At 40.3% G+C, this 27,137-nt stretch overlaps 1 protein-coding gene across 3 annotated transcripts; it reads right to left on the reverse strand.

The window, feature by feature from the left end:
- Positions 1-48: 48 nt before the first annotated feature.
- On the reverse strand, positions 49-25,819 carry vwc2l (von Willebrand factor C domain containing 2 like). 3 transcript variants are annotated; one of them, XM_035951220.2, is made up of 5 exons: positions 24,782-25,819; positions 23,563-24,067; positions 17,925-18,038; positions 11,926-12,055; positions 49-4,000 (listed from the first exon to the last, which is right to left on the reverse strand). In XM_035951220.2, the coding sequence occupies exons 2-5, from the start codon at positions 23,974-23,976 to the stop codon at positions 3,849-3,851; spliced, it is 810 nt and encodes a 269-aa protein (XP_035807113.1). In that variant the 5' UTR covers positions 23,977-24,067; positions 24,782-25,819; the 3' UTR covers positions 49-3,848. The 3 variants fall into 3 exon arrangements, with proteins under 3 accessions (XP_035807113.1, XP_035807114.1, XP_023132530.1); XM_035951221.2 differs by having other exon boundaries at positions 17,925-18,023; positions 24,782-25,816; XM_023276762.3 differs by lacking the exon at positions 17,925-18,038 and having other exon boundaries at positions 24,782-25,802.
- Between the last annotated feature and the right edge of the window lie 1,318 nt (positions 25,820-27,137).

The following is a 27,137-nucleotide window of genomic DNA, read 5'->3' on the forward strand; positions in this document are numbered from 1 at the left end:
CTTTTGCTGAATAACACTTCTTTTCAAGTCTATTTAACAAAATACTTTTGTCTCGATGAATAATACACATTTCCTTATTTCTTATGTCATTTTTTTTACTCCACCTCATATTTCAGAATACACATTATACGTTTGAAGATATTTACATATGAACAGCGTGTGAAGCACCAAGGGTTGTTTAGTTGTTTGAATTATGGGCCCTTTGTTGTACAGTTTAGGTTGAACCTGTGTGAGCGTGAATTCATATACAATCAAAGATGGTCTTGATTTCAAACATAAATTCAGATTTGTTACAGAAATGATATTGTCGCATATTTGAGTCACACGTGAACATACCCTTGGTGCCCCCCCAAAAAATAATACAGTTGATTGTATAATAACAGTGATTCTCTCTTCCTTTACCAGATAGTACTCTGTGTTGGTTTTCAGGCACACTTTATGTAGCAGTTTTGTTGCAGAAAAAACTAACATAAGGGGGAAAAAAACAATCTTTCATAGTTTCCAGCTACAGTAAGTCGGTGTCTCGTGGAAGAAGCCCATGTACAAGCTCGTGATTTGAATGATAGGAGGACAGATGGGGTCATTTGAATAGACATTCACAGACAGACATAAAGACTCAAGTTTCTTGGCAGAAACTGAACAAAGACAGACTGTGCAGCTGATCTGTCCTTGAAACTGTGCAGCTTCATGTGTTTGGAAGGGGAAATGTAATTTTCCCTGATTTGCACAGCAGAGACTCTGAAATGCGCACAGTGGACTATAGTGGATGTGTGCTGCATTAACACCTCTTGTGTTTTTAAAAGGCAGCCTGTTCTCATTAACGGCACACATAGCCAACTACTGTATGTTAATGCATGTGGTTTTTAAATCCCTCCTGCTTCCTTCTCACTGAGAGCCATAGTAATAATATTTTCCTTTTTCAGGCAACTTACTTAAAATGCAGAGCGACATATGCACTAGTATGTCCTACTTCTGACATACTGCAGTGAAACAAAAATTTTCTTTAACTGCACTACTAACTTTGAATATATGATCTGCTTTTTGATGTCACATTTCTCATGCTTTGCTTCCCACTAGCAGCCTGGATCATCACAACTCAGCTCTGACATGTGGAGGGACAGTTGATCTAGGTCTTGACTGTGAAAAGGTTGTCACATTTCTGTTGACAACCATTTCACCCTGTTCATTTACTGCTTTCGCACTCGGGTGATGAAAGCAGCTTGAAAAATCGAGAGAACGAGCAGCCACGGCTCTCCCAGTTAAATTTACTAAATGCTATGCATTTCAGCAAAGCAATGGAGGAAACTGTATCGGAACAACCAGTCCAATGAGCTACAATGTCACATTGTTATAAGGATCAAGTTGCGAGGGTACTTCTTTTTGGCTTGAATATCTGCCATTTTTGTTGCTTCTCCTTTTACTCCGATCACGTGACAGTGTATTTTTAGGGCCATCTGTGGATTCAATTCTACATTTTAGCTGTGAATGTTGAACTGTACTTGTCCTTGTATTCGTCTTCACCCTGCTGGCTGTTTGTGGAATGTCGTAGGATAAAACAATAAACAGTTTTGGCTCATTCATAACAGTAAACCGCCGCACAAAGAAGTGAACCAAAGTAGCACTTAAAGCAGTCTGGGCTGTTGGAACTGTATGATGCCGAAGGCCATGCTTTGTGAATCTTATCTGGAACAGTAGCAATAAGGCATCTGTGGCGGCAGCAATGCCTTTGAGCCCTGTCAACTGGCACACTCACTTCAGTCTTTCTCTGTTGCTACCCACTAAAGTAATTCCAATTTTTTTTATTTATTTTTTGGATACATGTATAGGCTGAATAATTATGTGGCATTTAAAGTAATTAAGATGAATGAAGCTCCTTTAATAATTCTAAAATGTCTGGAGCACTGAGGCTGTGACTGATAAACCATTCACGTCAGTTTTGTTTTATGAGCCTGCAGACCTCAAGCCAGATAGATGAGGTCTGTCTTTTTACACTGAAAGATACTAAATCACTGCAGCTTAATGATGAAAATGACCCTAACTCCATTGTTGCACCTAAGATTGAACTTCACCCACGTTATTTCAATTCTGTGATTTCTCTCCATTGCCCATGTGATGCAGCTATGCAGCAGACTTTGCAGACTAAGAGATTCTTGCAAAATTAGTTTTAGTGTCTTTTAAGGTAATACAGCTCTTTAGTCATTGGTCTTTATCCTATGTTCATTTCTGTCTCATTACAGAGTGCTGGGAGCTGCTATTAAGCAGCCCATCCATCACCGCCCAGGAATAGGGTCTAAAAGGTTAACGGGAGCGGATTTTCTGGAAATGGAAAAAATTCTACTGATGAATGGCATGAGCTTACGGAAATTCACCTTTGAATTAATGGCTAGTATTTATCATCTCAAAAACATCGTGTTTTGGGCCCTGGTTGGATGCTTTTTCTTTTAGACTGGACTACTTGAGGACCACTCTGGCCTGAAAAAATGTCACAGCAATACATTAACTTGTCTCTATATTATAGCACTGGCCGTAGTCGCACACCACACTGGCTCAGCTATTCTAACAGAAGGGAGGGACTGAAAATCTATTCCATTATCTATAGGAGTGGTATAATGTAACAGCTTTGTCTCTTAACAAGCCTTATGGGTTTAAGTGCCTCACTGGGTGCAGAGCAACATACTGTGCCTGAGATTGTGGATGAATGGTGTGCCTGTGTATGCTCACATGGACAATAAGCTCGTGAATGCTGCTTAAAAGCATTTAGACATATGCAGATTCCCCCCTTTTGTCTGCTGGTTCTTGCTGAATGTGCCCAGCATGCAGGCTGCAGCAGCGCCAAGCACTCAGCTGGATGATTTATCACAGAATACTCCTTGATTAAGGAAAATTAAAGCAGGCTGCTCTTGGCTCGCTAATTGCTTTGATAACAAGTTCAAGTAGTTAGTTAGTGGAAATATTCTGGAGGATATGGACCTCTGAGAGAATACAATAAAACCAATTGAGGTGGGAAGTGTTGCCCAAAGTTGTTCTTGTTGATGCAGTATTGCAGCATTTTTTTTTAAGCTGGAGCTAGATCTCATAAATTCTGGCTGCCATCTCTCATGCCCCTAAGCTACTGGTGGTACTTCTACAATACCAACCCACCCAGCCTATGCTGTTGCTGTGTAGACACATGACTCTGAACTGTGTGATGATCAATAGAAGAGTTTAGGTTTCCATAGCAGTTTATAAAATATGACAGTAGCATCATGTAAGTGTTAGACGTGAGCTCTTGCCATAACAATAAAAGTCTCATGAAGACACAAACATTTATGTGTTATGTGCATTTTGTAAACAAGCTCTTCGAGTGAAGTTGTGAAAGTCAAACACACATTTGCGATGCTTTAACTGGTGTCAATCCAAAAACACAAACAAAAAGCATTGTTAAGTGTGCTTACGTTTTGTTTCTCCTGCTACTGGAACTTTACAACGCCTGCGTGATTGTGACAGACACACACAACAAGCTGATGACATACATACAGAAATCAACATGAGCAATTCAACATTGCCAATGGTTAGGAAAGAGTTCAAGGAGCTTAGAAACTTTTCATGTGAGAGCAGCAAGTCAAGCAAGTCAACTTCTGAAAATATATAGGATGATTAAAACTGGAGAGTGGAAAGAGCCGTGAGACAAGTTCCGTCTTCTTCTCACTGGCTAAATCTGTATTTGTGTGAAGCTTGTGAGAGCATCTCTTCGATTCTATGCCATCTCAGGTTTTTTAGGAATTGTGCTCCTGCCCTGTCAATCATACAAAATGGCGCAGTAGGCAGAGCCTTGCCTGAGCTTTTCCACCTTCCTCGGTGGAGTCTCTCTATGACAACGACTGGCCGTTGAGGCACTCCCGCCGCAAGCACTGCGCCGGCTTCCACCAGTCTCCGTTGTGGCAGCGGCAGATGGTGCAGTCGTCCACCTTTACTTCAATTCCGGCTGGGATGATCGTTGTTCCAGCAAAGCAATTTGGACCTGCCGCATGGGAGGGGAGAGAAGGAGGGAAGGAGGGAGAAAGACACAGGAAAGAAGGAATGAGAACGACAACAAATGGATGTGTCTCTCCTGAGAGCTTCTCTTTGCAGAGGGGTGGTGGAGTGATGCAGAGAGCTGCAGGGAGTTAGGGGAGTCAGAGCAGACGTACAGATCTTTTCACGGGCATGCACCGATGGGCTTGTTTTTGCAACACTAAAGCGCTTTTGTTAGTCTCCCCTTCTCCCTCAACATGGAGCGCTTTGCATCCTAATGCGCCGCGAGCAGAGAAGCCTGCCAGGCGCTGGCTTGGCAGTACAGAGAGGCTGGAGTACAGAGAGAGACAGAGGAAGAGAGAGAAAGCTGCTTTGAGAGGCAGTAGGGAGGATGGTGTTAATCACTTCGGTCTGTATGAAAAGACCACAGAACTCCTTAGCAATTCCTCACACAGTTTCTTTCCACACACACACACTGACTTCCAAATCAATGAAGAAGCCAGATTAATTTTGACATCTGGTTCATCCTTAAAACACTAGGATTTACTTTGAGGATCCCTTTCTGTTGGTAAGATTCGTTTAACTCTAATACATGTTGTGTACCGCTGAAACACTTCATACCCATTTGTTTGATAAATGCAGCAGATACAGAGACAGATTACCCTGGATGCATTTTGAATCTTTCTTCAAGGAAGCCAAAAATGTTGTTACCTTTGCGAGAATGTGGTGTAGTTACTGGTAAATGCCACCTGAAATTATTAAATCTAATTTGTTTCTCTTTGCCTCAGGGAGATTTGAGGTAGTTTATTTCTTTCTCAACCTCTTGAGATGGAGGAGGCAGAAGGTGCTGCGGATTCACCCTAGTTTTAATGATTTAAATGAAGCAATCAGCCGCTCAATTGGTGTGACGGTGACTTTGGCTTGCTCTCAGCATTCAGCGCTGTCAAACCTGCCAGATTCAAGACTCCTCTATGAGTAGTCATAAAAACTCATATGTCCCATAACTCTTGAAGACACAGTAGCTTTCACGGCTAATATTCACAGACATTTTAGTGCCCCAGTCAATTTGATTTAGGGTGGGCTAACTTAATGCTATCAACGAAAATGTAAAGCAGTATGGTTAGTCAACCTGAGAAGCTACAGAGGGGACATTTTCCTACACTGGCTGGATGGAATATGCAGAGAAAAAGAAAAAGCATTGTCTTATGTCAGAGTAGGGCAAGAACAAGTCACAGTTAATCAAATATATAACTACAGAAATCCATTGAGCATGCTGGCTCATGTCTCTCTGTCATGGCTTTCAGGGACTCTTGAATTCAGCAGAGCCATCATTAATGTTACTAGTAACACCTGTGTCTGCCATGAAAAAAAGGCTTGTTAATGTTTCTATGGTAATGTTTCCGCAGCTCACAGCACTTGATGAAGGTTAGATAAAGATCATGATCTTGGTTAAATATTTAAGTCCCTGACTCACAGCAGAATACAGGGCACAGTGACTTTTTCAATGTTTCATCAAGAACACCGCTTTTACCTAAGCTTAACAGAATGTTTTAAGAGCATAAAGATAGGCAAATACGGCTCTCCGATGTCTCCCAATATTTTTAGAAGCTTTGGCCACAGACTTTTAAGGGATTTGGTTCAATTTCCCACAGTGCTTATGAGTGAAAATTAGGTGCAGGAGGCCATAAATATCTGTGTGACACTGACAAAGGGAGCTGTTGGCTACCAGGTATCCCCATCCTTTGCCTCGGCATAGATGAATCCTATGCTTTATTTGGACCTGATAAAAGCCCTTTGATCTGAGCTTAGAGGAGACATTGAGAGCACCTGCCAAGTCTTAACTCTCATTGATCTACCTCCGGACACCTGGCACAAGTTACAGGACAAACTCAGTAGAGGTTGATGAGGGAAGAGGGTGACTGTTGCCGCTGCCAAGTGTGATTGTTTATTGCCAGATAGATTTGGAGACACCAGGACGCAGTTTCAGCTTTCTGTCACCATGAGAAGGACAGGCAATCCCTCGTCCAAGCCTGCGATCAATTTATGGCCAATACGATTTAGTGAAGTCAGAAAATGTTTGTCCCGTATCAAAACTGTCTCAGCACAGCATACTTTCCCTGACTACAGCTTAAGGAGTGAATATACATTAGGACCTACAATCTAAACTGCAGCTTTTTTCAAAGGATATGACAAACTGAATATGTTACCAACTCCATGGCGCTGCTACTCCATGATATGTCTGTTAAAAAAAAAACAAACACACACACTGACAGCCTTGAGACTGATAAGACATGCCAGATCTATAAATGGATTAATCCTGTTATACCGAGGAAACACTGGCCATTTCCAGGCTACTACTCATTATCATTTACTTCCTGAGTATTATGTAATTGCATACTCCCTGATGAATTTACACTATATAATTCACGATAAAGATTAGAGCTGAATCAGTTGGAATGAATGAATGTGGGGCTCAGAGATAAGCACTCCCACTGCCTGACTAGTCTATTGTGCTGCCTTTTGCTCTCTGTTGGCATTTTCAGGGAGAAACACCAAGAAGGAGACATACTGAAAAGCTACATCTATAATGTACAGCTTTGACAAAAGATTGATAACCATAGTAAAAAGAAAAAAACACATCCAGAAATTAATGTCATAATCAGGCACTCGATTTTAGTTGAAAACTTTTTCAATGTCAAAATATGTTTGGCATTTTGAAATATAGTAATTAATCCTGTTAGAATTGTTCACCATTCCACCACATTAGGAGACATTCTATCCCAAGTAGGTGTCAATTTAACATCACCAAATCAGTGATTAATTGAAGCTAATTAGGGAGAATTTCTCATTAACATTTCAACCATTAGCAATTAGGGTTGGACCTAGAAAATTCTGATTGGTTTTAAAAATTAAATAACCCTAAAACTTTTTTTCACATATACAATATGCAAGATTTTGAACATAGCAAATGTATAGCATTTGTATTGCAACAAATAGCTGTCTGCTATGCAAAGACATGGTGGAGTAATGGAGTCCTTAGCAGAGAATGAAGTCACACTCCCTCTGAGTGTGTTGCAATCCTGACTTTTCTGTGGTTTGGCAGCTAATCTGGACACGTGCATATTAGTGCATGTGAGACCCTCCCTTTGAAACAGTTGGCCCTTTCCATGCTTATAAACAGTGAAAGGACATTCAGATGTCATGAGAATAACCAGGCTACATTTAGCTGAAGCATTTATAGGTATCAAAAGGTACTTGGGACACTGAAATACAGCCATTAATCTTGCTAAAAAATGTCAGTTTTCAACTACATTAAGTAGCATTCAGTCCAAATGTTAGAAATGGACTGACAGTGAACTCTTGCACTGCAAAAGTGCTGTCTAGCCAGTGCCCTAAAAATCCAAAGAATTTAAAAACTAAGTATTTAATACTGTCATTTACATAATTTATGTGCACTCATTCGATTTCAGCTCAGTGTAAGAGTCTCTACTGCTGTTTTGCTGTTCTCTTCTGCAGCTCTTTCTCGCATATATCTGTTTTACTCTGCTCTCTGTTTGTCTGTTTACCCACACAGGTCTACTCCAGTCCATTCATCCTCTGGTCTGTCCATGAGTGGACATGTTGCCTGCTCCAGTTCGATGGACCATGAAAACCAACACATACAGAGCGGAACAGAGACAAGCAAAGGTAAGGACAGACAGGTAAGTTTACATTACTTCAGTTGACAGTAACTTTTTATTTGTTGTCTGAGATCCTGGAGCTCTATAGCGCCATGCAATGGTTGCAAAAGTTACACCTGAAGTACCTAACAAAACCTTTAAGTATTTTAGGAAGGGTTTGGCCAAGCCTGTCACCTGTGCAAATGCCATGTAGAGATACAGCCAAACCTCCCTCAAAGTTGTCTGCAAGTGCAGCAGCTCATTTAACAACAAAACTGTGTCTAATGTGAATAATCCAGTAGTGTATTGTAGTGTTTGCTTCTTCATCTCTGGAGCTATATTGTCACTTAAAATTTTATGAAATGATCTCAAAGACACATTTTAGCTCATGGATACATGTTACCCCACCATAAGAGCTGGTATAACAATATACCTATAAAAACAGTTTTTATAAATATTATCTAATAGTTTGTTTTAGAAATGAAATAAACTTTCCCAACTTTTCATTTGTTCAGTACTTTTCCTCCTGCTTTTGAAAATCCAGTAACATCAGGAAGAACACACATTTAACTGATGTATACAGTATGTACTATTGAAGAAGACACATTCGTTATTATGGTGTTCCTAATCATCAGGTTTAAATTCATGTGTACAACTAGAAAATATGCCTGGAGACGATATAACCACTAGTGTTTTGACTTTTTATTCTTGTCACTCATTCAGACACCCCTGTCTGTTAGACACCTTAATCCCATCATCCTTTTTCAATATAAACTGTCTACCAGACCTGAGCACTTACACGCAAACCATACTCCAGTCACTGATCATCATGGTATTTACTGTCTGCAGCCTTTCATCATCTTTTTAAGGGCTGTCCCCTCGTCAGTGTTATGGGTCGGCTTATCTCACCAGAATCACTCTCTGTATCTGTAAGCTCACTCCATCTATAGAGGAGAATACCAATAAACAACCTGCTACAACAGACTTTAGAACAGGACTTCAGGTGATTTCTGCAACAAGCCTGAACCTCTGCAGAATACAAGTATGAAGGAAACATTTTGATACACAGCAGACCTCATCTTTTTCAAAGTGAAATGTTTGCAGGCATCTTTTTTTAAGGGAATGTTCTTTTTCACTTTTATTGGAGTCCTGGTTTTCAGGATTAGATTAGATTAAAACTTTCATCAAAAATGGCAGATTTTAGACTTTGTATACACATTAGCATGCTTATGTTAGCATTCAGCTCAAAGCACAACCTCACAGAGCCTATTTAGTCTTAGCCTTGGTAATAAGAAAATTATCTGACTAAAAATGAAAGCAGTAGCAATATATAGCTTCTTGGTGTGAGGTAGTGACTGTGGCGTATTTGTGGTTACAAACATACTGTTGTCCACAATCAGCTGGTAAACAGATTATGATCCATCTGCCTTTAGTGGAAATAGAACTGCATTTCGGGTGTTGGTAAAATCCTTAAATAAGAAGTCCTTTGCTTCTGCTTCCACAGCAATTAAAGGTGAAATGTTTTCTATTATTAGTGACTGCATCATGTTATGATATAGTTCTGTCAGGAGTAACATTCCAACATCATAAAACGATTCCCCCCAATCCTCAATTCATACATGCAAAATTTCAGTCACACCTGTCACATACCCAAAGGCATATGCTGCACTGATTGCTTGAACAGGACCAAGCCTCCTGGTGATGATAATGTGACCAACAGATCTGTGTTCATGCTATCACTTCATATTTAATGTAACTTTCACTAAATCTGACTGGTCAGGTGCTTCCATTCCATAAGAGTAGTGACATTTGTGACCTCAACAACCATCGACCTATAGCCAACCTGTCCTGGCTGTCCAAAATCCCAAAACCATTAATCAGCTCACTACAACGCAGCATCCTGGAGGACAGTAGTGTCCTTCAGCCACAGCAGGCAGATAGTAGGCCTGTTCATTTGACCTGTCAGTCTCAGCCGTGCTTTGTGTTTCGTGCTAATTAGTACATGTTTGTATTCTATTATCTAATCTAAGATGGTGGAGATGGTAAACATTGTACCCTCTAAATCTCAGCACGTAAATATTGTTCCTGCGAGTATGTCAACATATTTACGTTTGTATTTAGCACAGAGTACAAGCTCACAGAGCCACTAGCATGGCTCAGCCTGGTTAAAATAGAAAGAAAAGGAGAACCCTGTCACAGTATTATTCTAAGTATAAACAATTCAGTCAGACTTGTCACATGCTCTAAGGTATAGCATGTATTACACACCAGAAAAACTCCTTTGAGGAGGGTTTTGACCTCTTGTTCATGTTGTTACTGCATAATTTGTGCATGTATTTACATAAAGTTTTGCTTCAGGCAAAGTCCATTCAATTTGTAAGACTGCTTAGGTGTTTGCATTGCGTGAAAGTGGTGACCCTAACATCTATTGAATTATATCCACGCTGTCCTGTCGGTGTGAAATCCTCGAATCACATGTCAACTCACTGCTGGTTTCCTGGAGGATAATAGTGTCCTTCAGCCACAACATTCAAGATCAGCTCAGATGACCTATCAGTCTCATGACGCAGTAACTGCTTGCTACTGCTGCTGTTGTAGATGATCCTGTGAACTCGATATGAATAATTATAATGAAATAGACTCTGCTGCACTTTTATCTGATATTTTTGATCCTGTTGATTGCAACATTTTGTTAAATAATTGAAATCAGCTGATACACAACAGTGTCCCTCATGGATGAGTAGTAGGCCCATTGCTATGTGTGTATGTGTGTGTGTGTGTATATATATATATATATATATATATATATATATATATATATATATATATATATATATATATACACATGCATATCTGCAATCCAGGCTTTCTCTGAATTACAGATTACAAATTGCGTTCAATGACCTATACGCTTTCCAGTCTGTATAAGTTCTTGTTCTAAACTCCAAGTAAACACGGTGTGTACAGTGTTTACAGTTTTCATTTTCTGTGCATTGGACTTTGATTTAGGTTACAATATATGCACCCCAACTCTGTCTCATTTAATTTTGTGAAACTTGTAGCAGGTAAAGTAAAAGACAAATGTATGACTCCCACTGACTGCATGTCTGAGTGGAGCACATTTAGACATCTTCTTTTCACAATCCCCTGTCCCTTGGCCAGAAATGAGCTAAACAGCATTCCTTCATTGTCCTCTCCCCACAGCCCTCAGCCATCCACTCCCATAGAGATTTATCTGGCTGCCAGAGCCTGACCAGCCACCCTTGGGGAACATAGAAACAACAGGCCTACCCTGAAATGCCAAGAGTGTCACTGTGTCCTGTCAGCCTGGATTAGTTCTTTCCTAGCAGCTTCTGCAGCCTTGTTACTGTGGGTGTTTCTGTGTGTGTATGTGTGCGGCGTAATGAAAGAAAGTCAGCAATGGTGATAAAGAAGGAAAAAAAATAGGAGGAGGTGTGAAAGAAATTGTGGGTAGTTGTGGCGAAATGGCCATTTAGCATCTGCCTCAAACTAAATTGCTCTCTTTGTATTTATAGGTCAGCTGCTGCTGGAAAGAAAAAAAAAATATCACAAGCATTTGTTTTTCCCTTTATGAAAAGGTATAGGGTGAGGGTTACAGATATTTTTGATGGGATGATCTACATAATAAGAAGACATCATGAGAGTGCATTTTATTCATCATTGGGAAAACAGGAGAAATGATAAAATAAAAATCTTTTGTTTAGCAAACGCAACATCGTGTTTAGACCATGAATTTGATAATACCCTAAGGGACTCTTTGCTGTTGATCACTCCACCCAGGGTCACATAGCACATGTACAGTTACTGTACTTTACTCATAAAGCTCCATGTGTCCCTTAGGATTGGTGCTGGCAAAGGGAAATCTCCCACCTCGCCTTGTAAATAGTCAATGAACCATTGGAATCCTATAATTCTAATTTAGGGATTGGCTGTGTGTGACAAGGGCGTCAGGGCACTGGGAGATAAAAGGCTCTCCGAGGACCCATTAGACCCTCCTACCATGCCTTTAATCAATGGGCTAATGTTTACGCTGCTTAGTGTGTCATTTATAATTAAAACTAGTGCTCCTCATTAGTGTCCAACGGGCCCAAGGTAATAATTTTAATTCATAAAACATCAATTACATCCTCATCTTCTAAAGATGCGGCCATCAAATGGTGATAACACAGATAAACTCGCTGTCATTGGTTTATTTAAAATTTAATAACTTCTGCAAAATGTGCGTAGAATTCCAGAGGAGATGAGTGTTTACCATTTTTACAGATGGGGCAGCATTGCTCCGGCTCGTACACAGGGTTGACACACTCTGGGACGGCGCAGTCGGACACCACACAGTGCACCTCGTTATTTGGTTCGCAGCGGCACCACTCACAGGGTGACGGCTGTGGGCAGAGGAGGGGAACAGAGACAGGGAACTGGGGTTAGATGATTCGGTGGGTGTCACCTTACATGTGCACCCAACACGACCAGCTGAAGCACCAGTTTGCTGCTGTATGCATTCCCTAATGTTTTCCTGATTATGCAAAACAAAGCAAAACAAAAAAAAAAAAACAACACCACCATCTTTATATGCATCTCATACTGCCCTGATAAACAAAGAAACACGTCAATAAATTATTCACAACCACAGTTTTATTAGGGTATTTGCATCATAACAAAAGCTGCCTATATAGCTGACTTTGAATAGCATTTCTGGAAATAACTAATAAGGGACTCTATAAAGTGGGGTTTGGTGATATTTAGTGTTTTGCTGCATTCTGCTGTGGCCTGCCTCAGGAAACAGTTCAGAGGCTTATCTCACCACCTCTGCAACATGTAAATCAGTGCTATGCAGCTCTCTGTGCCGCTGCCTCTTACTTGACTCTGTCTTTACAAAGTCTCTTGACCGGAAAATGAACTGTAATGCAATTACATGGAGTGGAAAAATACAAACTGTTTCCAAATCACAAAAGGTCAACTGTTCATCATATTAGATTTTCTTTCTGCTCATCATAGTAAACAGCTTTTTTGCGGGTCTATCTGTGCTGAGTCTGCTCGGTCAGTGACTCAGTGCTGTGTTTCAACATTAGAGGGTAGAAATGTTTCAAATGACCCCTTTTTCAGTCTATTTTTTTTTTTTTTTGCTAGACTTGGAAAATTGGTCTGAGCTGTTTACATTCAAGGGAAAATTGCCTTGATCTGTTCAAAGGTCTACCAGCATCTCTAAAGTTCACTAATTAACACATTATTATCCTGCTTGTTTAGTTGCTAGGTAACTGATGGAGACTCGGGGGAGTTGTAGGTCTAGGGCACATAGCTGGTCCATACAATGAAAAACAGATATTATTACACACTTTTAGTTTTTTAAATCCTGGGTATATTTCATCCTAAGTCAAGCTAACCAGCTGCTCTTATAAAATCTCTCGGCAAAAAAAGTGACTAAGTCTATTCCCCAATTTGTTAAATGATTCCTTTAAATGCTGGATGTTGTACTTAGTTGGAATGAATGATTTTTCTGTTTGGCGTTATGCCATCAACTATCCCGGCCGCATTACTTCCAGTAATATTGCTCCAATTGAAATTGTAGCCACAACAGCATCATCTCTACAGTTCATAATCCAGTTTTGTGTAGAGTTAAGTGAAAGGGCGACGGTAATACTGGATGATTCAATGTGACTTCTATCAGCCCATTTGGCCAGGATACATTAAGTGGCACAAAAGAAGAAATGGTCAGGCTTGTGTTTTTATTGGGATTTATACTAGTCTGGATGCACTGCAACTACAGAATTGAATACGAGCAACATTAGGAAATGAAGGGAAACAGTACAAAATAAAGCAAATGTAACCCATTTCATCAGCACCTGAGCCTATGTAGAAAGGGTCCAGTCTCCAAAATCCATAGTGAAATCAAACACTTAACTGTATCCAAAATTTCCACAATTATTTCACTTTCCTTCCTTGTGATGGAAAATTTGATCACATGTGGTTTCTCTGATACATGTGTCAGAAAACTATCTGGTAGACTTACAATTTAGGGTGATTAAAAGCACCACTATAATTAACTGTAATGTAGCACCCCATGTGAATGCAAAATGAACGTAAGTTTCATAAAATGAATTCATAAAAGTTAGTAAAAGTTCTGTAGCATTAAACTCACAACTACATCAAATTCTCACACTAAATAATAATAATAATAATAACATGAAGAATAAATATGATTACAAATATAACTGAGTGCCATGTTACAGTGAGAACTATGGTTCACGTTGGGACTGAGTTAAACTCCTTTGGGTGCAGCCATATGCTGCCATTTAGTCCTGGCAAGTCAAATTGCACACATAAAACACTGAAATCTCATTTTTCTATACATATTTACAGTAAGGGCATAATATACAAAGCTTATTTCCATAATAACAAAGAGACATAACATATGCGTCCTGAAAGTCTGCCTGTATTCCAAACATAATACATTAAAGCCCACGTTGTCATAGTGTTTGGTGAATGTCTGCTCCTTCCTAACTGTTCCCTTGTGTATTTAGACCATGTGTTTTCCCTCTTTCAGTCATCAGGTCCTCTGCTTTTGTGCCTTAGTTAGTTCTGTGTTAACTCCCTACTCCTGTGCTTTCCCTGTGTCCCCTGAACTTCTGTTTTTCTCTTGGTTCCCTCATATTTCTTAGGATTTATTTTGTTGGATTATTTTTTGTAGGACTTCCCAGCCGCCTTTTGGTTATTGTGAGTTTTCGCACTGCCTTCTGTTAACACCACCTCAGTCTCACATAGCCAGACCGTTCTGCAGCACAGGATGCTGCACCACATTATCATTCTACTATACAGGAAATAAAGCTCTGACTTGTTTGTATTTCTTGTAAACCGGTCACAGTCATATTGAGCAGAACTAAGCCACGTATACAGCAAGCATGTCCCCTCAAAATAGTGGCACTAAAGATATTTATAACACATGTAGCTTTGCAGTCCATTACATTTACAGTTTCGGTGAAAATGCAATTAACTTTGACACTGGCAGCCAAAGAAACCAGGGTTGAATCAAGATTATGTCAGGTAATAATTAATACGTCGCATCAGGGAATTAAACCCTCAGTAGTTTGAGATAATGAGCTGCACCCTGTTTAAATAGATGCAAGCTTAAGTCAAGTCAACAGAACTATTTACAGCTTTGAAACAAGTCCCTAGACACCAAGCAGAGGTGAAATCAGTTGACAAAACTTACATGCAAAGAACAAACTGCTGCTCAATGTTTATGGGCACAGAGCAGCACATAGCAAATATATGATAGAATAAAAGCAAAAAACACGGGACAACCAAAGCCAGCTAGAACTTTTGACCTTGTGCTATAGACACGTTCGGCAGACTTGGGTTGAACTTTGCTGAACAATGGCTCAGTTTGTTCCGCTTGTATTTTTTTTAGTGTGGGTTCAAGTCCTTTGTGACTAAAATATATTCCTCTGTACCATCAAGTACTAAAACTTAATGTAGTCTGCAAAATCCAAATGACATTACACAACCTTGAAACATCAAGTAGATTCCCAACCTGGTCAACCAAAAATTAAAATAACATAATTTGCATTTCATAGAAACTAAAGCGCTCTATTTCCCTGGTAGTCTTTTTTTTGGTTTTCATAATTGACATTAAAACACAAGGACATTAGTAAACATGAGGATATGCAGGCTTCTTCTGTATTTTTTTTTACTAATGAGGTGTCATTAATTTTATTTACTTCGCATTTAAAGACAGAACAAATGGCTCTTAATCTAAGCACAAATGTGGATCAAAATTGTTTAATACCTTTATGTATACACGTTAACTGGATTTATTGTGCACATCCAGTCAGGAAGACAGGACTTCAGATATTGTGTAATAACAGTGCAATAATTTCAGTTCATGTCAAACATCTGACACATACTGTAAACTGACTCATGTTCACAGAGCAGCATGAAAGGAAACCTGCAGGGAGGAACTGCTTTGTTTCACAGTAACAAATTGTTTAGCTGCACATGGGTAATCCTGAGGTAAGGCCATTGTAAACACCTTATATCAGTTGCCAGACAATGTCTCTAATGTAAGCATATCCTCTTCAGCTCAAGTAGTTGGTCAGCAAAACAAGTAAGAAATGATTTACAGCCGTATGCTAAAACGAGAAAAAGTGAAATTTAGCAAGACAGTCTGATAAACTGTATTGTTTCTCAAATCCTTCAGAATAGCTGATAAGATGGAGATAATGCAACCAAAATGCAGCAGAATTCTGGCACCCAGAGAGAAAAATAGATTCATGCTTAGTTGCTGAAAGAGCACAGTATTCAGAAAGCAGAGGAGGAGTTACCTGAATTAAGCAGAGAATCACAACCCCACATCTTGTAAAAAGTCACGTTTTCAGGGATAATAAAAGTGACAGATAAACAAAGTCTCTCCTTAATCAAGCCCTTATATAGTAATAGATGGTCGGTTAATCTGAAATGGCAAACCTTCATCAAAAATAAAGCACAAATATGAATGGGATGCAATCAATATTTCTGAAAATGAATGTACCCAGAATCAACAAGGCGAGGAGTGTGTTCATATTTTCTGACTCGTTCTTTTTTTCTTGCTTCTTGGGAAACAAATTCAGATGTTTTTTTTCTTTCTTTCTTTTATCCAAAAGTGTAGATTTCACCGGTATCACTTCATTTATGCATTTTTTGATAAAGCACAAGCTAAAGGAGTGGCCATGAGAGACAGTAGTGTTTATTCACTATCACATCTGGCCTTTAAAAAATAAATCATTTCAAAGCTGAAGTGACATTTCTTTGTAGGTTAATCTGGCAGATTGGCCCGCGAAGCAGCTCAGGTAGAAGTTTGCCAGTGCACTCACTTTATAAGAAGTATATTAAAAATGCAATTTGAAAAGAAAACTACTCCATGCACCTATGACACATAGCAGAGGCTCCTTCGGTGTATTCAGCAGCGCCTGGTGCTTTCAGTGCGTTCCTTTGTGTGAGGTCTACCGTGAAGAGGATCAGTCATGCCTTAGCCCCGACTCACAAAAGAAAATGGAGCACTAGCACTGAATTTAGACATGCTGCCAGATGTTTTGGTGATGAAAAAACTCATGTTGTCCCCATCTTATTGGCTTGGTATTAGAGTGAATCGACTGTCATGCTCTTCATTCCAACTGAGACAAATAAAGACAGGGCAGGGAAGCAATGAATAGTCAAATAACCTTCAGCGGAGCAAATGGTAATGCAAAAATACTTTGAGGCTGGACAACAGGGTCACAGGAAATTCACCCATGCGGTTAATAGGAGTAGCAGGAAAGAGTTGACAGTCAAACTGCATGCTGCTGTTGTCCAAGTCAAAACAATATTTGACCAGTGGTCAGGGAATACAGAGAGAGGAGGCAAGACATGAGGGTGGGTGGATGTGTGAGGGTGTGGGGGTGTGGGGGAGTTGTTAGCTGAAACACTCTTGACATTTGTCCAGCAATACGGCAAGTGCAATTAAATTCGAACCATAAAAATGTGTTTGAAAATTCTTTCTGGCCAAATTGTCTGCACTTAACAATTCCTGCTAATTGGGACTATTGTTGCCTGTGGCAAATTGGATGGGAAAATCAATTTGGACTGTCATTTCTACAACTTTTATAGCTCTTTTCCATCATTGGTATGTTGAAAAGCAGTACCATTAACTACTGTTGTGTGTGATGTGTGGGCAGCTCACGCTATGTGCATGCTGTTTGTTTTTGTTGTTATTGCTTGTACAGGTTTCCTCACAGTATGTTTATATAATTACAGTAAATCATTGTCTGCAATGAGGTTTGCTGCGGAAGTTTAGGGATGCAAAAATCACAAGAAAACTCAAGCTTTTTCCATCGTCTGTATTGATTACTAGTGCAGATTGATAAAAAGCAAAGAGTTCATTAATTTGCTTACTGAGGAGCAGTGCAGCCCAACTGCACTGCACTGTACTGGATGGACTGGTAGCTGTGTCATGCAAACTGAACTAATTATGGATAGAAATTAAGCATTTGAGCTGCATGTTTAACTGTTGTATCACTTGCAAATTTATCATTTCACATTACTTGCCTCTAAATGAGAAATGATTTAAGTGGTGATTAAAATCTATTGTGTGTACCTTTATCACTGAAAACGTTGGAGCCCTCCGACCTTTTTCAACTCTGCATCCCTTCCCTAGGGGGGATGGCAGGAAGCGTGGACGGGATTGTTCACATTTGAGTTCACATCCCAGCCCTAGCCTGAAGATCTGGGATCTGAACTCACCCTATATCTCCTGGTTCTTGATTGCAGCTGCGCTGAGGCCAGAGGCACACCGGCAGCCATGTTGGGTGGACTGGTCCCTTCCTCATCTGATGGGAAACCCTGTAGGTGAAACACCTACTAAGGTTGAGTGGCATGACTTGCTTACAGGGCAACAAAACAAAATACTGCATCTACTCTTGCTAACTCTTCATCAACATTAAATTATTTGTTAAAAATAAATACTCTCATGTGGACAAGTTGGTTTGAACCATATAGTGTGGACTTATTTGTCAGGTTGCTGATGCATGAGTTAAACCAGCATTAGATTCGACAAATGACAGGCTGACATGTCACTGCTTTGTGTTTAATGAATGCCCAGTACTATTTGGCAGACAATGACTGCATATTCTATGAACGAGACACTTAATGACTGGCCTACTGCATGATGGGATTGTTAGCATAAACAAACTGGCAAGTGTTTTGAGATGCCGTACTGTGTGCACTGTATAAAACAATTCTCTATAAGCTTCCCAGCAGCTCTAAACAGTCACATCTCTCTCGCTACCTCTCTGAAATGATGTGTCTCTGTGCTTCTTCTCCATCATCTCCTACTGAATATAAATGCAAACGTCTGCACAATGCAACACCATCACTGCAAAGGAAATGCCAATGAGGCCCACACCAAAGGTTAACCTGTCGGCATCTCTAAACAGGGGTCTGCATAGCAGATACTGACGCCTTTTGATTTCCTTGAACACTGCAGGGTTCTGAGGCTTTCACATCCTCATTTAAGAGACCCAACCTTCACAAAGTGGACTATGACATTGCAGCTACCTGTGCCATTATAGAGGAGAGTGATCATCCTGTATCCCAGATTTCCTCTTTCCTTGTTACTGACATGCCATTTTTAGTGTAATAATAACTAAAAAACTATTATTTTTTTCTCTTTTAAAAATGCCCAAACATCATGTCCTCCTCATGCCTCCAATCAAGGTTAGCATGGGGGTGAGCTGCACTATTGATGGACTTGATCTCACATCAAATTGCGAGGCTTATGCAATCTGTGGGCTTGCATCCCAATGCAGGACTGATCTTGATTCTGTCTGACGTGCAAAAACACCAATCAGTACAGATTAAGTACATACGTTTTGAATGGGCTGATCCCACACACCCCTTACTAATGGCAACATCATGTCGCTTTTGTGCTGATGTGCCCGCGCATAATGTAGGGATGCAGCTAACAATTGTTTTCATGATCAGTTTTTTTTCTGGGTTAATTGACTAATCATTTCATTTAAACATTGTTGAAATCTAAAAATTGGCATCCTCATTTTCCCTGAGCATTAGAGAACATTTTTAAATTGCTTGTTTTGTCCATTTAACAATTCAAATCCTAATGTTCTATTTAGAATAATGATAAAATCAGCAATCGGGCTGGTTGTAACCAATAATATTTTGTATTTGGATCTAGATGATTAGTTGCATTTCTAAATCGTTTATTCATTTTCATGGTGATTGACTAATCAGTTAATTAATGGTTTCAGAAATGTTCCCTCCTAGAGGCATAAAAACCCTTCACAATAGAAAAGCTTGATGCAATACCTCTCTGCCTATGCAGATGAAAAGACAGATGCATCCCAGTGAAAATGAAAAGCATCTAATGCTTTCAACTGATGGATGAACTATGGGCATGTTTTCTCCAATTTTTTGGTTCTTTCCGGTTTTGCCTGATTTCTCAAACATTGCATTTCCACAGATAAACCGTAGCAGAATATTAAATAATGACTCTTGTCCACCTACCTATTTGGCTTAACTCACTGTGTAGCCCCCTGCCTGCTTCAGTTTGGTTCACAGTCCATGCTAATATTCACAGGTGCACAATATTCCAACTAGACCAGAAGTTTCGTTGCTCGATCTTGATGACATCATGAAGCTACACTAAAAGTGAAAACACTACAGGTGACAAGAAGTGCTGCTAGAGCTTTGCATGACAGATAAAGAAGAGCAGACAGCAAGTGACAGATTGTTTGCTCATTCAGGATATGATGGTGAAGATCTTTGCGTAAAGCACAGCTCTATCTGTGTTGCCTCATGTGCTCATATCATGACTTCAGTGACCACTAGAGGTCAATGTCATGATAAAATGCAACTATGGTAAATACGGTAATATGTAATTTGCTGTTTGCGTGCACAGCTTATGGAGTTGTTTTTATTTTCACGGGAGGACAGTCTCTTTATCTTGGGTTTCCCTACATTTGTTGGAGTAAGTGAGGAATATATTTCTAGCTATCAACACTGAAATGAGGTTTTCAATAAAACCCAATACACTCAACTATTTAGATTCCCACTCATGTTTTACTTAAGATTATGTTTACATGCAACTTTTCTGTGCAAGTTTGTGAACAGGCATTATTGGTGTTCGCCTTTGACACAGGCTGTTCTGGTTCATGTTCCTCTAGTTAGGCATTTGGCATAGCCAGACAATTCTGCAGCATAGAATAGTCTGACTGCACCTCATTAGTATTCACAGTGGAAAGAAAAAACACTCTGGCTTGTATGTATTTCTTTAAACCAATCACAATGGTATTGGGCAGAGCTAAGCAAAGGATGAAGCAACGGCGCCCCCTACAAATAGTGACATGGGAATTATTTTGGTGATACATTTGCGTGTGGGGAGGCGAGCACTGTCATTAAATTAGCTAATTCACTGGGGAGAAAAAAAGAAAATTGATAACCATCCATTGCAAAACTTGATATTGTTGATGTGGTAGCTTGCTGGACCAGAGGTTTTCGCTGTTGTTTCCTATAGTAAAGGTGATTTTGAAAACGGTGACAGGTAGACAGCGGAAGTGGAGGACAAAACCGTGTGAAATGTGTCGCCAATGGCAGACTTGTACCCACAATCTACATCCGGTGAGTCATGCTAATATTCCTCCAACACTAGTAGCAGTCACCCTTAACTTTTTTGTTATTTAACCATAACTATAATCAATTTTTTTAATGAAAAATGGGTCAGAAAGCTTTGTGCAATGTGAAAGGAGCTGTTTAAAGTGACACACCTACAGAGAAACTTTGCAAAATAACATATTCATAAGGTGATGATTAGTATTCCTTTTACAGCTTCTTTTACTGCCTCCAAGTCATGAAAAAAAGAATGCAACATGAACAAATGGAATGTTGTCTAATCTTTCAAAATATATATACACTACTGTTTTTAGAAATGCCCTTATTTTTGAAAGAAAAGCAATTTTGTTTTCATTGAACATAACATTAAATTAATCAGAAATACAGTCTAGACATTGTTAATGTGGTAAATGACTATTCTAGTTGGAAAAGGCTGATTTTTAATGGAATATCTCCATAGGGGTACAGAGGAACATTTCCAGCAACCATCACTCCTGTGTTCTAATGCTACATTGTGTTAGCTAATGGTGTTGAAAGGCTAATTGATGATTAGAAAACCCTTGTGCAATTATGTTAGAACATGAATAAAAGTGTGGGTTTTCATGGAAAACACAAAATTGCCTGAGTGACCCCAAACTTCTGAACGTTAGTGTACATATATTTTAATCTAGTCTGTTTTCTAACGAAACATATGTAGTAGTAAACAGCTGCAGTGATTTGAGTTTTACATGTCTTTGTGCTTCAATAATTCAGAAGAAAGCTTATATGAAGCAGCATAATCAGACTTGTTGCTTGGGTTTGGCGCAAATGTGAATCACTTCAACAGTCGTCGTTTTTGTGTTAACATTTGTAAAAATTTGATGAGAAACATTCAATCAGATGAAGCCGTTTGTAATCATGAAGGTTCCCGAGCAGATGTAACATTGTATATCTGTTTCAGTCTAGTCTTTGCATTGTTGGTGCTTCAGTATCCCTACAGTAGTGACCAAACTCTACCACTTACAATGTAGGCTATTTTTGAGATGGCTAATTTTCAGGTATTCAGAATGTCACGTATTTTGCACTGGAGTTTCTTTAAAGGGGTTTCTGCACCCCTTACTCTGGTTTGGTAAGAGACATTTATCCTTTCAAGTTGGCTGCGCAAAATAAGGCTTCAGTGATTGAAAAATCTTCTCTATCACTGACATGTTCACATAAAACCTTTTCTGTGATTTCCCTAATTACTAAGCCCATTTCTCACTGAGCTATTTTTGGACTTTGCCTCTAATTTTTTAAACAGCTGTTTCTGTGGTGGGGAGGGAAACTGTCCACATAAATCAGCTCCTGAAAAGTCTGTTGTAATAAAATAGGACATTTATTGTACTTTAAGAATGAGGCTTTGTTTTGCATCTTTGGCAGAGCTTTGAAATATTGCCAGGATATTAGTCATGTCATCTCATAACCACATTTTTTTTTTTTTTGACTTGTCTCTCTTTGTAAATATTGAACTGGCTGGATGTAGGCTTCCTACTTTCAGCCTTTTTTCATAACATGTAATCATTTAATCCAAAACTGGATAAATTCATAGCTCTAACTGTTATAAAACAGCCTCCAATCAAACCTAAATGCTCTCAATTCAGATCTCTCTAAGTTCTCCACTGGAGGATTCTAGCATTAGGCTGACACAAGTTACACATATATTTGCACAGACATGAACAAATGTCATGATTACCCATAGAGATATACCCTTGTTTAGGCTATACTGTGTCATATTATATTTCAATCACTTACAGCCTCAGTCCTCTTGTGGGGAATGCGAACGAGGAGGTTTCCTCATGGGCAGCAACAGTTTAAACACAGACTGTAGTTGTCATGCTCCCAGTGTCATTTATAATTAGGCAGTACTGTCATGCTCCTAACAACTGCTGAGACACTGGTCTGAAGGGTAGAAACCCCATTGCAGGAGACACAGGGAAACTGGATCCGCCAGCAATGACTCAGTGTCCACAAATCTGAGTATTAAAATGCTGTTAGAGCATCTGTCAGTTTAGTAATGCTGGGTGAATGTTCGGTTGATGAGGCAGGGAGGAGGGATGACATCACTGTGGGAGGCAGCCATCTTGGTGCTCTCTGCCAATAAGCACATTTTGATGACACTTTTTTTTCCTGATCAAAACCAAAACTCAAAACATTACTATACCCCTAACAGCTCCCAGTGATTCACAAGTCTGTGCTGCTGTTTTGTTGCTTTTTTTTTTTTTTTTTTAATTATTATTTTCCTTTTGCCATTTCTGCAACAACATAATCAAAGAGGAATGCTGTCAGCAGTTTTTGCTAGATGGAAAAAGCAGCATTTAGGTGTTTGACTTCCTGAGACTGGCTTTGTTGCTTTGAGAAATAACTGTTTCTGTCAGAATTACACCACTGTGACATGCAATGTTATATTATGTTATCAACTAATCATGAACAAGGAAGTGCAGTTAGGAGTGTTCATGTGATTTAATGTGATTCAACTGAACAGCCTTCAATTAGGCTTTGATTGAGACCAAATGAATCAAATTAGCAACATGGATCCAACTCATGAGCATCAGTTGTCTTAGTCCCCAGAGGAGCTCAAAAGTAAACTGTATGATGAATACAACAGACTGGAAAGAGTAAAATTCATCACTGGTCCCATAGGACAGACAAGGTGTATAGTTGATAGGGGCATTTATATTTTTTGACATGGAGTTTCTTGTTCAATCTGAGTCTGGATCATTTATAAACAAATGCTTACCTTGAATTCCTCCAGAATTTTATACGTTTTCCCCCGGTACTCGCAAAAGTTTTTAACCTCTTTGCACTCGGGGCAGCATCCATTGTGTTCCACTTTGGTGCACTTTGGGTGCAGTTTTGGGCACTCGGGTTGGTCGCACACGGGCCCGTCCTCCGTGCACACGCACGGACAGTTCGAGTGTCCCGGGTAGAAGCGCTCCCCGAGTTTGTACACGAAGCCACTGTCGTCCACGCATCCTTTGCCCCGGTAGTCATCGAAGACGATGTTCTCACCGGCGGTCCGTTCCGCCTCGTCCGCGGCGTAATCCTCGGGGTTACCCACCGTGGCCGCGGACACGGCGCGCAGGACCAGCAGGAGGACGCAGGCGGCCGAGAGGAGAGGGCCCATCCTTCGCCGCGGTGTTGACATCCACATTCAACACGATTCTGTGGATGTCATCCCTAAGCTCCAGGTATCCTCTCCAGATGCGTCCGGCGTTTCATTATCACCATCATTAGAAAACAGGCTGCAGTGGGAGAGAATAAGAGATTGTGATGGCTGGTGATCCTAAACCAACCTCATCCTCCACTACTTTTCATTTCTGCTCAGGCCTGTGTGTGTTATTTTCTGGTGCATTTATGTAGTTATTCATCTATCTGCAAGGACAGACGGGATTACAGCTCATTCAACAGGCTGATGCCATTATTACTGAACCCTTGTTAACATAAGAAGCATGTGGTCTGTATGTGCGTTAGTGTGCTTCCAAAATCACACCAACAGCCAGACGTCCAACAACACAGGAAAGGGTTATAAAATGTATTATGTGGAGTGGGTGGAGTGGGCTCCCCACATTGTTCAAATAAAAACCCAACCGATTAGATATTACAATTTAAAACTTTATGAGCAGCACCAAGCGACAACAGGTAGCTTTAGTCTGATGCAGGTTCATCCTGTGAATACAATAATCACACAAACGACTTCTCGGGTATTGGACCCTGAGAAAATCTGCTCTTACTAAACCAACCGTGCAACATGCAGAACATTGTTGAATGCGCAACGATTTAAGCCAAAACGCATTTGGAGGGACCACGCACACACATACATACACAATCCAGACATTTAAAATACATCTGAAGGTAAATATTCTTCTTTCTGGCATTCAGATATTTTTAGATCTGCGCGTGTTGTTGGGATTCCAGTGATAACAGTGATGTATATGAAGCAATAGAGCAAAACTCACCGCGTTGAAATTGCTTGATATCCACAGAGTGTGAAGCCAGGAACCCAGCACACAGAGGGTTAGAGCAGATTACAGATAGTCGCCTTTGCGTATTGGAAACTTCACTCCATCCAGAAGGTAAATTCACCAGGCTCCAGCCAGATACTGTAATCCCCCCCACACACACTCTCTGTCTTCCTCTCTCGTCGTGATGATGGGGTTTAAAAGCAATTAAACACCAGCCTTTTGGAGGTTTGGTTCCCCCCTTCCCAGTGCAAAGAAAATGACATCCACGTAAAAGTAGGTCTTCTTCATGATTATCCTCATCGGACTCACCTTTTTTTGAGAGAATATCGCAGTTCGGGGGCATGCAGTGCAGACAAGAGAACCGAGAAAACAAACTGCTGGGAGAGAAAAGAAAAAATCCTCTATAGCGTTCCCTGAGAATCCGGAGTCAATTCAGTATTTCCCAATGAAGGATATTAGAAAGCAGCAGTGAGTCTTGTTGCACATATGTGCGTATACATCCAGTGGGTTGCGCAGCGAATAATAATAATTTAAAAAATCCACGTGTGAGGAAGTTAAAGAGTATAAAAATGTAGACCATTCGAGGCTGGAGCCAGTCATTTGGTCGTCGGGAGGCGAGAGTGAGGAGGGAGCGCTCCGACTTCAGCACCTTGGAGAGCGACTATCTCCTGCGTCCTGCGCTGAGCTGAGCTGAGCAGAGCGCCCCCCACGTCCCCTTCCGTCACCCACGGTCACAACAACACTCACAGCCCACGATCCGAGCACAACTGCATATCTGGAACTCGTCTGGCAAGGCTCAAATCGAGCCAAACGCCTAAATAAGTAGTCAGAATCGTTCCAACAGGAGCAACTGGTAACCTGAAGAGGTAGGCTGGTTCTGTACATGCCAGTGCCTGCTTGTGTCTGCAGAACGGGTGTGCCCGCGTGTGCATGTTTGTGTCATTATGCCAGTGTGTGTCTGCGCACCTGCACACGTGTTCCTGTGCGTGCCAGTGTCTCCACACATGACCTGCAGCATGTTTCCCCGAGTCACTCATTTGCAGCACTATTCTGTGGTGCAACGCAAAAAAGGGGGAGTCTGACTTCTCAGCCTCTACAACAACAGAAAATGACAGTGTGGCTTTTGCAGATCAGCTTTGTTTTACGGATGGTAACCCATAGGGGCCACTGCCTGACTACATTCAAAGTCTGAGCACAGGCGACTGAGAGAGACCCACAAGGCCATCATTTAATTAGATATCCCCAGGAGGAATCATGAACATCTTATCAACTGCAGCCTTATGGCCCATCTCAAACAAGTATAACTATGCACTCATGGTCTTTTTCTCACTAATAATTGAAGGCTGCTATTTTATAGGGGCTCTTTTGCTTGGAACGCCTGTCAGTCCCCAGGGTAACTTGGCTCAAAACTCACCTCCAAGACTTTAAGTACACATCTCCATCTGCTGCATGCTTAACCCACTATGGAAGGTCAAAATCCAGCGGAAGCAGCCTAATTAACAAAATGCATTCAATGACTGTGTCAAGGCGTGCATGTTGAGTATTTACTGCAGGTGTTGTTTTAGGCTCTAGAGAGTACACACTATAGATGTGTGTTAAGGTGTTCATGAGATATATAGGCAGGTGAAAAAATAAGAACATCTCATGGAAATTGTTGGCTTTTTTTGACATTGAAACATTCCCGACAGATAAAGATGGTATACCTGAACAACACCATAGAAAATTTGACCTCATTTGAACCCATTTTGACCACAATGCTCCACAGCTGTCACTGTTTTCAGACAACTCTGTCTTTGAGCATCATTCTGTCTTTCTATTTTTCCAAAAGAGCTGCTCTTTCCCTGTTGGCAAACTGTAGTCTTGGCTCTAATGTTCTTTTTGGACAACAAAGGCTTTTTTTTTCCTGGTACATTTTCCATACAGGTCAAATCTCGTTGTGTAAGTACACATATGCACTCTGACATCAACAGATGCAAGAGTTACCTGCAGATCCTATGATGAATCTCTCTGGTGAGGTGAACCTAGTTTAACTTCCCAGCCGCCATAGACTCCTTTTATTAAATATTCACTAATCACATGGGGGAGATGGATGGAAAGAAAAACTGTAAAATTAGCGAAGTAAAGGTTTAAAACGGGAAAGATATGAACTGAAAGGCTATGGCTCAACATCAAGAAGATGCCGTGAATATATGAAGTGGATGCTCATTAATGCATCGACATATCCTGGGCCTTTTCTCCTCTGAATATGATTCTGGGCTACACACAGCAAGCCTGCTCTCTGGTAACATTACTCAAGTAAATTCAGCAACAGTCTCATGCTTGATGACATAAAACTTCCATAACCTTAGAG

This window comes from Amphiprion ocellaris, chromosome 11 (assembly GCF_022539595.1).
Source record: "Amphiprion ocellaris isolate individual 3 ecotype Okinawa chromosome 11, ASM2253959v1, whole genome shotgun sequence".
Lineage (NCBI taxonomy): Eukaryota > Metazoa > Chordata > Actinopteri > Pomacentridae > Amphiprion > Amphiprion ocellaris.

What these genes read in the sequence shown, in the direction of transcription:
- vwc2l (XM_035951220.2), bottom strand. Translation starts at nt 23,976, where the DNA reads ATGTGGATGTCAACACCGCGGCGAAGGATGGGCCCTCTCCTCTCGGCC. An exon ending in AAATTCTGGAGGAATTCAAG is followed by an intron (nt 18,039 to 23,562) that starts GTAAGCATTTGT and finishes CAACCTTAGTAG; the next exon opens with GTGTTTCACCTACAGGGTTT. An exon ending in CTGCCCCATCTGTAAAAATG is followed by an intron (nt 4,001 to 11,925) that starts GTAAACACTCAT and finishes CCCATGCGGCAG; the next exon opens with GTCCAAATTGCTTTGCTGGA.